Source organism: Pogoniulus pusillus, chromosome 16, assembly GCF_015220805.1.
Source record: "Pogoniulus pusillus isolate bPogPus1 chromosome 16, bPogPus1.pri, whole genome shotgun sequence".
Lineage (NCBI taxonomy): Eukaryota > Metazoa > Chordata > Aves > Piciformes > Lybiidae > Pogoniulus > Pogoniulus pusillus.
Window position 1 is genome coordinate 7,182,501 of NC_087279.1, and position 14,100 is coordinate 7,196,600.

At 55.1% G+C, this 14,100-nt stretch overlaps 1 protein-coding gene across 4 annotated transcripts in view; it reads left to right on the forward strand.

The window, feature by feature from the left end:
• The window catches only part of PHF2 (PHD finger protein 2), an 84,334-nt gene extending 71,461 nt beyond the window's left edge, over positions 1-12,873 (forward strand). For 3 of the 4 annotated variants that reach the window (XM_064156295.1, XM_064156294.1, XM_064156296.1), the window contains 5 exons: positions 3,947-4,224; positions 6,135-6,230; positions 7,286-7,395; positions 8,558-8,819; positions 11,473-12,873. In XM_064156295.1, the coding sequence (XP_064012365.1) occupies positions 3,947-4,224; positions 6,135-6,230; positions 7,286-7,395; positions 8,558-8,819; positions 11,473-11,561 (835 nt within the window). In that variant the 3' untranslated portion in view covers positions 11,562-12,873. The remainder of the gene's footprint in view (positions 1-3,946; positions 4,225-6,134; positions 6,231-7,285; positions 7,396-8,557; positions 8,820-11,472) is intronic. The other variant, XM_064156297.1, reaches the window with a different exon arrangement.
• The last annotated feature ends 1,227 nt before the right edge of the window (positions 12,874-14,100 follow it).

Here is a 14,100-nt window from a genome sequence, read left to right on the forward strand (position 1 = left end):
GACCAGCTGCAGAGAGCTCTGTGTGCTGGGGGCAAAGCCACCTGTGCCACACAGCCGTACAGATGGCTTCTTCCTCGGGTACCCACTCAGATGAGATGCCCTTCCCTGCTCCTCATCACATGCTCCCTACCAGCACTGCAGGGGGGTCAGCCATGGGAGAGATTCTGTTTGGGATGAGTTTTAACCTGAAGTTGCACCAAGAGAAGTTCAGGTTGGACTTTTAGGAAGAATTTCCTCCCAGAAAGGGTTCTCAGGCACTGGAATGGGCTACCCAGGGAGGTGGCAGTCACCACCACAGAATTCTGGAATTCTGTGCTGGACAGGCAATGTTTCCTTCTGGTATGGTGCTTCTCACTGCTCCTAATGTGAAAACATGCTGCCAGTTTCAGCTCTGGGGAGCAGCAGCAGAGAGGCAAGATCACAGAATCACAGAGTGGTAGGGCTTGGAAGTGACCTCCAGAGATCATCGAGTTCAACCCCCTGCCAGAGCAGGATCACCCAGGGCACGTTACACATTCAGGTAGGCTTGGGAAGTCTCCAGAGAAGGAGACTCCACAGCCTCTGTGGGCAGCCTGCTCCAGGGCTCCAGCACCCTCACATCTAAGAATTTTCTCCTCATGTTGAAGTGGATCCTCCTGGGTTCCAGCCTGTACCCATTGTTCCTTTTCCTAGCACTGGGCACCACCAAAAGAAGCCTGGCACCTTCATCCTGATACCCAGCCCTCAGATACTCATAGACATTGATCAGATCCCCTCTTAGCCTTCTCCTCTCCAGACTAAACAGTCCCAGAGCTCTCAGCCTTTCTCTGTAGCAGAGATGTTCCAGTCCCTTTGTCATCCTCATAGCCTTCACTGGGCTCACTCCAGCAGATGATGTGTACATGGCTCAGCAGGCTCACGAGTTCAGGTGCTTGGTGTGGATGCTGCCTTGGCTTGTCATGTACCAGCTCAGCATGGGCTCTGGGTGGGAGCTGGGCCTGGCATACCCTGGACTTGTCCTCCACAACTCAGCTCTGTGGTCACCATGCTGCTTTGGCCATGCCTTCTTGCCCATCTGCCTGGTTCTTTTGCCTGTGGACTGTGCAGCTGCTGCACCAAGGTTTACCATGTGGTGCTAGGTTGCAGGGGAAGCCTGCTTCCAGAGCAGTTTCCAGAGTGGGCCTCTTCCAGCTCCTGCACCACCTGCAGCCAGAAAACTCCAGGTGCTTGCTGTAGGCAGTAAACAGTTGCTGAGGTAAACTCATCTCAGTCGTGTGTCTTTGCAGGAGTGAAAAGAAGCAGTGAAACCTTACAGGGGAGCTAAACTACAGACTCACAGAATGGTTTACATTTAGGGAACTCAAAGATCATCCAGTTCCAACCCCCTGCCACAGGCAGGGACACCTCCCACTAGAACAGGTCACTCAAGGCCTCATCCAACCTGGCCTTGAACATCTCCAGGGAGGTGTATCCATAACCTACCTGGGCAACCTGTGCCAGTGTCTCACCACCTTCACTGTAAAGAACTTCTTCCTAACATCCAGTTTAAATCTCCCCTCTGCCAGTTTAAACCCATTACTCCTTGTCCTGGCATTACAAGACCTTGTAAAATAGTCCCTCCCCAGCTCTTCTGTAGGCTCCCTTCAGATACTGAAAGGCAAGGTCTTTTCAAAGCCTTCTCCAGGCTGCAGAGCCCCAACTCCCATAGCCTGTCCTCATAGCACAGCTGCTGCAGCCCTCTGAGCATCTTTGTGGCCTCCTCTGGACTGGTTCCAACAGTTCCATGTCCTTCTTGTGCTGGGGGCTCCAGAATTACACACAGCTGCAAGAAGCACAACCAGTCTGTCACTGTGCCCTTTCCTCTGCTAACCCACAATCTCAGCTTTCAGCTTAAGGAGAGCAAAGCAGAGCTGCCAGGAGCTGCCAAGTGCCACCTTGCTGTGTGCTGGAAGGGCCCTCAGCAGCCAGCTGCTAGGAAGGGAGCACAGGGGGCGGGGGGAGGCAAAAGCACTTTGGCTGCTTTGCTTCTGCTCCTTTACAGTCACTGAGTGTAACTCACAGATAGTTTAAATCACTGCTGAAGCTACAGAAAGGGGATATGGCATTCCAGAGCTGAAAAATTGCTTCCTGCTCCTTCTTGATTTTCTTCTTTTTTGTGTGTGTGTGTCTTAGAAAGCTGAAATTCTTCTAATGGAAGCAGAGCCAAGCACATGCCCTAATGAGAAACACTTTACCCCATGTGCAGCTTTGTCTCTTGGAGACATTTCACCCCCCCCCTCCTCGAGTCAGGCTGTGGTTGGAGTCTCAGAGCCACTGGTTTTGATCATATTCCACAATTTATTTGTTGAGGCTCGTGTTGCTTAAGGCAGTTCCTCTCAGATTTGCCCATTTGTGGTCAGTGCTTGATGGTCTGTTTGCAGTGTTTTAAGAGTCCAGTCTGTGCAGAAAAAGCTTGGGGGGTGTAGGGGGGTGTGGGTGTGTAGAAACTGGAAAGAAAATCTGTTAATTTCCTAGAGATGGTGCAAGGTTTGCCTCAGACAGGGAGCAGGCTCAGACAGCTGGCATGATGATGAAAGGATGAAAAGCTCTCTTCCCTAAAGAAGTTTGTCAGGATCTCCCAACTCCACTCTTACCTCATTGTCAGGATTAGTTATAAAAGCAATTAGTGCCCAGAAGCTCCCATTATGTCTCGTGCATTGCTCTGTCTGGAGTCCTGTAACGGTTTCAAGTGGATTAAATGTAGAATGAAATAAGAGAAAGTGATGTGGCACTGCTGGTTGACTTGGAAAGTGCTGTGTCAGGGGCTTCCACTGCAGCACTGCCAACAATTTTTACTACAGACAGGTTTTATTGCATTTCATTATTTGCTCAAACTCCCAAGTTCTGGAAATATTTGCTGATGTGTTCTGCCTGCTGCAGAATTAATGTCTGGTGTTCTGTGATGTTGTCTTCATCCATCAGAATTCCCAAGTCATTTTTCTGCAGGGCTGCTCTCACTTCCATCATCCTCTTTAATGGTAGCAGCTCTTCTTCCAAACCTGTGAAAACAGAGCACAACACCACATCAGTTGGTCAAATTTTACCTCTGCTTGCTTGGCAGTGTTTAGGAGAAGCCCACCATGACATGCCCCTCCAGTGCTGACCCTGAAGCCCTCAGAGTCAGTCACAGAGACACTGTGTTGTTGGTACAGGCTTTGAAAAGTTACCTGACCCCTGTCCTCAACCACCAGCAGCAGCAGCCCCCAGAGAGCTGCCCATGGCAATGCCCAGCCACACAGCTTCTTGGCTTCTGGGGCAGCAGCCCAAGCCTGCTGTGCTGTCAAAATGAAGTAGCAGCCCAGCTGCTCAGAGGCCATGAGCCAAGAAGTCTCTGGCAGTACCACTCTGCGTTGAAAGGAGTCAGGGGCTGCTGTGTTTCTGGAAGCTGTTCTGGAGCCTCTATTACAGGAAAGATCTGGAGGTGCTGGAGCGTGTCCAGAGAAGGGCCACGAAGGATGATCAGAGGGCTGGAGCTGCTCTGCCATGGGGACAGGCTGAGAGAGTTGGGGTTGTGCAGTCTGGAGAGGAGAAAGCTGTGAGGAGACTTTATTGTGACCTTCCAGCCTCTGAAGGGGGCTACAAGAAAGCTGTTGAGGGACTTTTTAGGGTGTCAGGTAGTGATAGGACTGGAGGGAATGGAGCAAAACTAGAAGTGGGGACATTCAGGTTAGACCATAGGAAGAAGTTCTTCACCATAAGGGTGGTGAGACACTGAAACAGGTTGTCCAGGGTGGAAGCCTTATCCCTGAAAGTTTTGAAGGCCAGGCTAGATGTGGCTCTGGGCAACCTTATGTAGTGTGTTGTGTCCCTGCCCATGGCAGGGAGTTGGAACTGGGTGATCCTTGAAGTCCCTTCCAGCCCTGACAACAATATGATTCTCTGATTCTAAGCTCTAACAGCTCTGGTGTTTCTCCACCTTTCCCCACAGCCAGCCACCTGCCTCGCCCAGCACACAGGAAGCCATCCAGGGCATGCTCTCCATGGCCAACCTCCAGTCATCAGAGTCCTGCCTGCAGACGTCTTGGGGCACCAACCAGGCGAAGAACAACTCCATCTCCACACAAAACTCTAAAAAAGCAGGAGGGGGTGGCAACAAAAACACCAGCAAGCAGCTGCTGAAGAAGAGCACAAAGAACAGCATCGACATGGAGGATTATGATGAGGATCAGGACCACTTAGATGCCTGCTTTAAAGATTCAGATTATGGTAAGCATGAGCAAAGCTGTCTGAGAAAGCATCTGCCTGCCCTGCAGGGTCCCCTCTGTGCACATCTGCAGATGCTCCCTATGTTCCCCATGGTGTGCTTGCTCCCTTTCCCACCACATCCCAACTACTGATTCACAGAACGGACCTGTAAAGGTCATCTTGTCCAATCCTCCTGCCACAGGCAGGGACACCTCCCACTAGACCAGGTTGCTCAAGGCCTTGTCCAACCTGGCTTTGAATACCTTCAGGCTTGAAGCCTCCAGATCTCTGAGCAACCTATTCCAGTGCCTCCTCACCTTCATGGGGAAGGATTTCTTCCTAATGTCTCACTTCTAGTTTGAAGCCATCACCCCTCATCCTGTCACTCCAGGCCTTCGTTAGAAGTCCCTCCCTAGCTCTCCTGTAGCCGCTTCACGTACTGGAAGGCTGCTCTAAGGTCTCCCTGAAGCCTTCTCTTCTCCAAGCTGAACAGCCCCAGCTCTCTCAGCCTGTCTTCATGCTCCAGCTCCCTGATCATCTTTGTGGCCTCCTCTGGACTTGCTCATGTCTTTCATGTGTTGGGGGCTCCAGAGCTGGACACGGTTCTCCAGGTGGGATCTCATGAGAGGGAAGAAAAGGGGGAGAATCTCCTCCCTCTTGTTGAACTTCTCCTCACCCAGCACTCCCAAGTCCTTCTCCTCTGCTCTCTATCCATTCTCCACCCATCTTGGATTTGTGCCTGGGATTGCCCTGACCCTGGTGCAGGGCCTTGCCCTTGGCTTTGCTGAACTTCATGAGGTTGGCTTGGGCACACCTCTCCAGCCTGCCCAGGTCCCGTTCTGATACGGAAGTTCCATCATAGCAGGAGCATTTTTTGAGTATATGAAATGAGGAAATCAAGAAAAGTATTAATGTGAAGACTGGTAGGGACTGGAAGCCTGAAGGCCCAAAGAGGGTGAGAAGTTGGTAGAGGTTGATGCTGCACAACAGGAGAGTCTGTAGGGCCACTAGAAATCAGTTGCTAGACTGGAAAAGTGGAGTGCATCTTTTCACCTTGTTAACAGAGGTGCCAAGGCAAAACGGAGCTCCTGTGACATGGCAGAAGGCTTCCCAGGGTGCACTGCATGCATGGGCTGCAGTGGCAGTGCTGGGAGGTGCTTTGGGAAGCTGTTGGACAGGAGGGTGGTTTGCAGACAGATGCCATGCACGACCAAAGCTGTGCTCAGCCGCGGGCTGTATTTGCCATGTCTGTGCTGCCAGAGAGTGGAGAGGCTTTGCTGTGAGCAGGCTTGGTTTGCAGAGGCTCTGGGCGTGCCACATCTGCTCAGCAGGCTGCAGTGTCAGTGGCCAGGTGCTGCAGTAATGCCTACATCAGCAGGGAGGTAACAAACTGGTGAGAAATGCACCTGCAAAGAAAATCCAGGAGCTGCATGGCAGAGGCAGAGTTCAGACAGAGAGCTTGGTGTTTATCCAAGAGGCCTGGCAAGGATGCCTTGGTTCATCTTTTGGCTACTCTCCCTGTGTCTCTCTTTCTGCTGGTTCTATGGGCCAGGAGGGTGTGGTGCTGACTGTAGTGGCTGGCTGATGTCTTTAATGCAGTCTAGCTGGAGATAAGGAAACCTCTTCCTGTCTCTTCTGTCTGTGCTGCTGCTTTGCAGGCAAGAGGAAGTCTGATTGCTCTCGTTTGAGAAGCCTCACTGTGTATCCCAAAAGTACCTAGTCACAGTTTAATGCCAGCAGCGCCCAAGTGTGGAGGAGAGCAGGAGAAAGTCCCCGGAGTTGTTGCAGCTGTGTCACCACTCGGTGCTTCTGGAGGCCCTTGCTTTTCCGGCTGTGATGCCTGCAGTCACCACAGGTGGACAGAGCGAGTGGCCTCCGCAGGACAGGGCTGTTGCCTGCACTGAAACTATTGTCTTTGTTTCCTGCTGTAGTTTACCCTTCTCTGGAATCAGATGAAGATAATCCAGTATTCAAATCCCGGTCAAAGAAAAGGAAAAGCTCAGATGATGCCCCTTACAGTCCAACGGGTAAGTCCCTCTGGTCTGTGCTGCCCAGAGCCAGGCCAGGCCATGCAGGTCCTTAAACACCCAGCCAAAAAGCCCAGACAAGTAGTGTGGAAACTGCAAGACCACAACCAGCAGTTTCTGTATCACCTGAAGGATGAAATCCTCTCCAGCACAGTGGGAGGTGATACTGTGTGCTGGGACTCATGCTGAGCAGCGTTAGCCTTCTTCTGTCAATCAGCTGCCAGGAAAAAGCCTTTCCTCGGGGGCTGTTGGCTTGTTTTCCTTCCCACTCTTGGTGATGGAACAGTTGGTGGCCTCCTCAGCAGTGGTTTAGCAGTGAAGCCTCAGACGGCTGAGCAGCCTCCCTAAAGAGGGAGTCTGGAAATGGTCTCCTCCAGGTTCAGCCAAAGCTGGTGGTCTGGAAGGGTGTCACCAGAAGCAGTGACAGGCCAGGGGGTCCTTAGACCTCTCTGACGTAGCCTGCTAGCAGGGGAGTCTCTGCAGCTTGCTGGATGTGAGAGGCAGCCCACATCTCACCAGCTTGTGACACTGCATGTCCACCTCCACTGTCCTTTGGGAAGCGATGCTCATGTCTGTAGCGCAGGCCTTGGCTTCAGCTGCCAGAGAAGCTGCTCGGCTGTGTTACAGCTTCATTGGCAGCTTAGGCTGGATATTAGGAAGAAGTTCTTCACAGAGAGAGTGATTTCCCATTGGAATGGGCTGCCCAGGGAGGTGGTGGAGGCACCGTCCCTGGGGGTCTTCAAGAAAAGACTGGATGAGGCACTTAGTGCCATGGTCTAGTTGATTGGATAGGGCAGGGTGATAGGTTGGACTGGATGATCTTGGAGGTCTCTTCCAACCTGGTTGATTCTATGATTCTGTAATTCTCCCCAAGCCACCGTGTCTGCAAGCTGGTGGCACCTCCTGCCTTCGCGTACATCTCAGGGACAGAAGGGCAGAGGCTGCAGCTTCCCTGCCCTCCCTGCTCAGGAGAGCAGAGCCCTGCAGCCCGTTGTGTGGTTATGCCGCTCGCAGGGGCACCTTCTGCATCTGACCTGCATCTGCTTGCCTCGTAGCACGCGTGGGCCCCTCCGTGCCTCGCCAGGACAGACCGGTGCGAGAAGGCACGAGAGTCGCCTCCATCGAGACCGGGCTCGCCGCTGCCGCCGCCAAGCTGTCACAGCAGGTGAGGCTGCCTGAGACGCAGGCAATGAAAGCCCTCTCCCCCAGCAGCAGAGTCCCGTTCGAAGAGCAGCACAGTGCCAGGCCTCTTTGGGGTTTATTCATGCCAGTCTCTGGGGAAATCAAAGGGATGGAAAGCTCGAGGCTGTCACAACACACCTCACAACACCACAGCACAGAGCAGGCCGTGCGTTGGAGCTGCAGAGAGCATAGCTGCTAGGCTAAGAGAAAAGGAGGGCACTCAGGGCAGTGTGGACCTCATAGTGATCTGTGTTTGATGTGTGACTGGTGTGATTGCCTCCTCGTGGAAGCTGGCTGCTGGCAGGCAGAAGGATTTATTTACTTCCAAAGACTTGCTGAAGCATGGGTAACTGGGGGGCAGTTTAGCAAAGGTATCAGGGTACTCTGGGTGTTGGTAAGTGCCCACTCTGTAAAGAGGTCAGGGAGATGCTGAGTGCCTAGCACGCACAGGCCCCACCAGTGTGACACTGCGAGGCATGAAGGTGACAAAGGCTGCTGGAGCAAGGCTGGTGAAGTTGCAGGAGATGCAGGTTTTGGTGACAGGTTTTGTGATGCAGATTTTGTGATGCCTTCTGTTGAGTAGAAAACCTCTAGTATGGTGTCAGGGTTTTGTCAAGAAGAGGACTGAAGTCAGTCAAGGGAAACAGGCTGGCGACAGACCTCTGTTGGCACGGTACATGGCATGTTAAGTGCAGTAACAGGTCGAGAGGTAATGTCTGTGTCCTAGCAGGAAGCAGTCTGTGAATCAGGGAGGGTGTTTAATGTCCACCACATGACTGTGACAGTGTGTGAAGAGACCTGGAGATAGGAGGTGCCAGTTTCTGTGGAACATCGATAGCGCTGTTGCTGCAAAGCCATGCTGGTCTCCCCAGGTGGGCTCACTCTGCCTCTCCTGGCTGGCTTCCACTTACTGCAGTCTGTGCAGGGCTACCCAGTCAGGAGGCTCTGCACAAAGCTCATGTGTAGGTGCAGGAACAGCAGCCGTGCGAGTGCAGCAGCCACAGCTGTCAGCCAGACGGTATCAGAGCAGCCCCTGGGCGCTTTGTACGTGGCAAACCGTGGGAGCCCACGCGACGCCGGCGGCCCTTGCCATAGCTAAGGGTCCTCTGGGGATTAACCTGAGCTTCATGTTTGTCATTTTAAAGGAGGAACAAAAAAGCAAGAAGAAAAAAAATACCAAAAAGAAGCTGTCAAGCGCCAACGTGAACAAAGTGGCTCAGGAGGGCAGCTCACCAGAGCCGAAGCTGGAGTCCCAGGCCAGCAGCCTCACAGATCATGAGTACACCGCAGGGGTCAGCACCTTTGGGGTCGCCCAGCCTAACAGGGGATCGCAGCCGATGGCACCCGGTGTGTTCCTCACACAGAGGAGACCCTCAGCATCCTCGCAGAACAATGCCTCCACCAAAGGTACCAGGAAACGCCTGGGGTGGTGGTGTAGGAATGGGGAAGGGTGAACTGGTGATGTAACCCCTGCCTTCTGCAGGGCCCTCACCTGTTGTGTCTGCCACGGGTGTGGGCAAGTACTTTGGTAGGTCAGACCCAGGAAGAGGTAGTGCCCATGGCCCTGGCTTTCCTGGCATTGAGGGCCCAAATGCTGCTGAGCTGCTTGTTGCAAGGGTGAGGCATCCCAAGCTAGGAAGCTCTCCTGAGCATGCCCTGAGGCTCCTGAGGAACACCTGCAGTGATCACATCACATCACAGACAGGTCAAGGAACACCTGCAGCGGTCACATCCCAGTCCAGCCTGTTTGGTGAAGCCCTGTTCAGGGGAAGATGAACCTGTGATGTCTGTTCTGCCCAGGGCTATGCCAGGCACTGCTGTGGTGTGGTGGTGTTTGTGCACCCGCACCTGTGCTGACATGTACATGAGGGCATCCTGATCCAGAGGGTGTAAAGCAGTGCAGATCTGCAAAGCTGACTCGAGAGCTGCCACAAGGGAGCAGAGGAGTATCAAATCCTAGGAGTAACAAAACGACATGACCACAGCTGAGAGAGACACAGTGGTTGCTTGTCGTCTGCTTTAGACAGAACGTTGCAAAGCTGGGGTTATCCTGAAGTCTGGGCTGGGACCTCCTATTCTCTGCTTGAGCTTTGCTCTGAAAGTGTGACAGAGGCAGGTGTGTGGGACAGGCACCGTGCAGCGTGAAGAGTAAGTGTGGGGTGCCACTGGGAAAGGCCTTGCTGTAACAAGGGATGCAGTGTGGCAGAGGTTTCTTGTGTTTGAGTGGAGGTAGTGCACCATGTCCTGGCACACAGAACACATCAGAGCAGCTTGAATGGGCCATACAGGAGGACGTACACAGCTGTGCACAGCCCATGGCAGGTGCTGGGGTCTTGCCCAGAGCTGGTAGTACCTGTGGCAGTTAGCAGAACCAGAGCGGTGAATGTGTTTGCCTGAAATTGTGTGTTTGTGGTGAGATGGTGGCAGTAGTGACTCGGGTCCAAGCCCCTGTGGAAGATGTGATAGGAAGAGGAGTGATGAATGGAACTGAACTCCAGTCTGGCCCAGTGAGCTGGGCAGCCCAGTCAGGGCACTGTGAACAGAGCCTGACTGGCTACATGGATCACACCTTGGCCTGTGGTGTCAGTCCTCAAAGGAGGGAAGGAGCCATGTGCCAAGAAAGCAAGCAGCTGACCTCGCAGGGAACAGAGCACTTTCAGGGTCTCCTGTGCAGGGTCTTCGGACAGCTGAGGGCACCAGAGGGACTTCTGGGCGTCTCTCTGCATGAAGCACCGCAAAGTATTAAGCCTAGGGGCTAGCAGCATGGGCATCACTGAGAATGAAGGTGGAAGAATGTGGTGTGGTGAAGCAGAATTAGGGAGCTCTAGGACCTGCTCAGGGAAGGTCTCTGTTTCAAAGAGTAAGGCAAAAGGATGACAAATCAGGAAACTTCCATGGAAAGTGTCACCCACAGTGTCATGGTCTTCAAGGCTGGGGAGCTATATGCAGATGGGAAAAGTGGAGAGGAGCTGAGTCTCTGCAGGTGTCACACAGCTGCACCAGTGGCAGCGTGACAGGAAGAGAAAAGGCTGCCTGGGTCAGGGTGGTGCCCAGCAGTCCCAGCTGCCTTGGCAACCAGGGAAGTTTTTGGCCATAAGCTGATAGCTGGTGGGGCACAAACAGCTGCTGTAGCTGCACCAGTCCCAGGACCTGCACATGGGGAGCACAGACCTGAGGCACACAGCTCACAAGCAGGCACCTAGGCTCAGGGTAGTAGTGTCTCCTCCTCAGTATGGGGACAGGGAAAAAACTCTGTCCACTTTGGGTGTGCTGTGTCTAGTGCCAGCCTGAAACTGCAGGAAGGAAGCATGTGTGCATGTCTGGGTGTGTCCATGTCTTTGTATGCCTGTCTGTGTGTTTCCTGACCAAGGCTGGTTGCAGGTCGTTAGTGCTAGGGGAAGAGAGGGGAAGCAGCAGTGTGGAGCTGTGTTGGTACGTGGGTTGGTCTGAGGGTGATGGGTGAGGGAGCAGGTGTTCTCAGGGCAGTGCTTGGCCCGGGACTCATGGTGGCATGTTAGTTCAGCATCCCCATCACATAGATTTCTTTCAAAGAGTGCCCAGAGATGCCTGGGAAGTGTGTGGGTGCAGCTTGCCAGATGCAAGGAGCTGTGGGGCGTCTGTGTGTGTGCAGCCTCTCCCCTGAGGCACCGAGAAGCAAGACAGTGGCTGGGATTAGGCTGTCACCCTGTGGGCAGACAGGTCACCCATGGGCCACGCTTGGTGTTAGGCCAGGTGCAGGGCAGCAGAGCTGGTACTGTGGAGGCAGGAGGAGCCCCAGCAGAGAAGGGATGGGATGAGCATCCACCTTGAATGGGAGTGTGCTCAGAGGGATGCAAGCCGGGCGGGGGTGAGCCGTGTGTCCCGGCTGTCACTGGTGCTGGTTCTCCAGAGCCTGCGCTCCTCAGCTCTCTCTGACGGCCCGGGAGGGCACTCACCTTGCAGAAGCCGGGCAGGGAGGCTGCGGTGCAACCCGGAGGGGCTCCGCAGAGAGGCAGCCGATGTGGGGCCATTGGTGTGGCAGGAGCGGGCCCTTAACCACGCTCCCACGCTCTCCTTCCAGGAAAGCGCACGAAGAAGGGCATGGCCACGGCCAAGCAGCGGCTCGGCAAGATCCTGAAGATCCACCGGAACGGGAAGCTGCTGCTCTAGCGGCGGGGCCGGCGGGCAGCCCGGCGGCGCCGCGCCTGGGGAGCGCTGCCGCCTGACGCCGGGGCCAGCACCACAGCAATCCCTTTGAACTTTCAGCGGTCGGAGTGTACAGAATCCTGCTATAAATATTTTTTAATATAGATGTCCTTTCTCAGAGCGCTGAGAGTGACTAGCCGCAAAACGCCAATACTAACCCCGGCTGCGAAGGAGCGGGCGCTTTCCCCCGGCCCCGGGCGGAGCCGCCAGCGGAGCAGCAGCAGCAGCGACGCGGGAGAGGCCCCGCTCCGAGCTGGGGGAGCCGCCAGCGGAGCAGCAGCAGCGACGCGGGAGAGGCCCCGCTCCGAGCTGGCGGAGCCGCCAGCGGAGCAGCAGCAGCAGCGACGCGGGAGGGACCCCGCTCCGAGCTGGGGGAGCCGCCAGCGGAGCAGCAGCAGCAACGCGGGAGAGGCCCCGCTCCGAGCTGGGGGAGTCACCAGCGGAGCAGCAGCAGCGGCGCGGGAGGGACCCCGCTCGGAGCTGGGGGAGCCACCAGCGGAACAGCAGCAGCAGCGACGCGGGACGGACCCCGCTCCGAGCTGGGGAAGCCACCAGCGGAGCAGCAGCAGCAGCGGCGCGGGAGGGACCCCGCTCCGAGCTGGGGGAGCCACCAGCGGAGCAGCAGCAGCAGCGGCGCGGGAGGGACCCCGCTCCGAGCTGGAGGAGCCGCCAGCGGAGCAGCAGCAGCAGCAGCGGCGCGGGAGGGACCCCGCTCCAGGCCAAGCCGCGGGGCCGGCCCGGGGCTGCTGGGGTGGGCTGTGAGGCGGTGGGCGCGTTTCTCAGGCAACCCCCCCCCCTCCACGGTCGCCCTTTGTAGCTGCGTTTCCCGAGGCATCCTTTTCCTAGAATGTAGCTTGTACATAGCTTTTGGAATAACCACCACCGGTTTTTTTATAAGGGGAAGAGTCTCTCCGGGGCGCCGCCCGCCGGTACCAGCTCTTTGCGTAACTTCTTGTACGAGGAGGGAAGACAAGTTATTTTACTAGCACCTTGTGGAGTGTTTTCCGTGTTTTGTGACGATGTAATTTATTAATGTTTGTAGCTTTTTATATTTGTACATTTCTTATGGGCTTTGTTTATATACACACATTACTGGGGCGCGGTGCCCGCGGGGAACCAGAGCCACCCGCGGCCGGGGGCCGGGGTCCGAGGGGCCCGAGCCGGCCAGGGCGTCGCGCCGGCTTTTTTTATTATGATTATTATTATTAGTAGTATTATTATTATTTTTTTCGCGACATGTACATTTCTAACAAAGTTTATCGTGGCTATCTATCTATGACGGTGTTTTATTTACTGATTCATATCAAATGCTCTTGTATCGAGTTCACGGAATCTAAGTAAACTTAGAGCAAAGTTCAGACGAACGAAAAAGAAAACAAACAAACAAAAAAAAAAAAGAAAGCAAAGTAAACTATTTCAGGTTTTGTACACAACTGCCTGGGCCTGGCCTTTTTGTGGGGTTGGCAAGGGGGCTATGTGTGGGCGGAGGATGGGAGGTGAGGGAGGGGGCAGAGGTAGCTGCAAGATGCCTCCGGGTGGAGAGGAGGAGGAGAGAGTAGGGACCCACAGCCCTGCACGCTGCTCTGCCTGGTCAGCCTGCTCCCTCAGCAGGAGATCCACTGCTCCTTTGCAAGCACACCACAGGGGGCTAAGCCTGCTGCCCGAAATCCGTCCTTGCTCTAACACCACAAGAAGCCCTGGCTAAGTTGGCATGCCCTTGAGTGTCCTTGTAAGATGCCCGGTGGCCCACCCAGACATGGCTGCCCACCGTCCATCACTGCTGTCATTATCCACCTCCTTTGGTGCACACACCCACTTCCATCTCCTTCCTCCTTCCATCTTGGACGTGACCAGGTGCTACAGCCCTTCCCCTTCTTGTCGGTGGTGGAAACATGAGCTGTCTCACCAGGTACCTTGAGCCGTTGCTCCAGATTGACTCTCCTGTCCCTAAGGCCATTTTCCAAGTCCTCTTGGTCCTCGCCAGAGTGACTGAAGATGGTAGCCACAGACGTGTGCAACCACTGCTGCTCCTGCATTTTAACACAAGGCACCTAGGCTGCTGCCTAGCACTTGGCCAACCACAGCCTGCGCAGTTACCTCTTGTGACAGCCCCAGCAGGCAGAGTCCTCTCCCTAGAGGTAAGCGCCACGCAGCACCAAACTCCGCTCCTGCTGTGCCTCCTTACTAAGTGGGATGACTGCATGGGGCAGTAGGGGTCTGCATACAGGCTGCCTCTGGCTGCAGCGGCAGTAGCGGCCCCTCACCAGCGGGGGGCGTGCCCAGCTCAGAAACAGCCCAGCCTGCGCGCCGGGAGCCGCTGTCGGGGAGCGCTGGCACCTCCCGCGGGCGGTGCCACCTGCGCCTTCGCTGCAAGGCTGAGCGCCGCCTGCCACTCGCTGCAATGTGCACCTGCCAGCAGCCCCGGGAGGCCACTGCAAGGCTCCAGGCCGTGCAGAAAGCACCCTCAGAATCGTAGAATCGCGGATTGGTCTGGGGTGGAAGG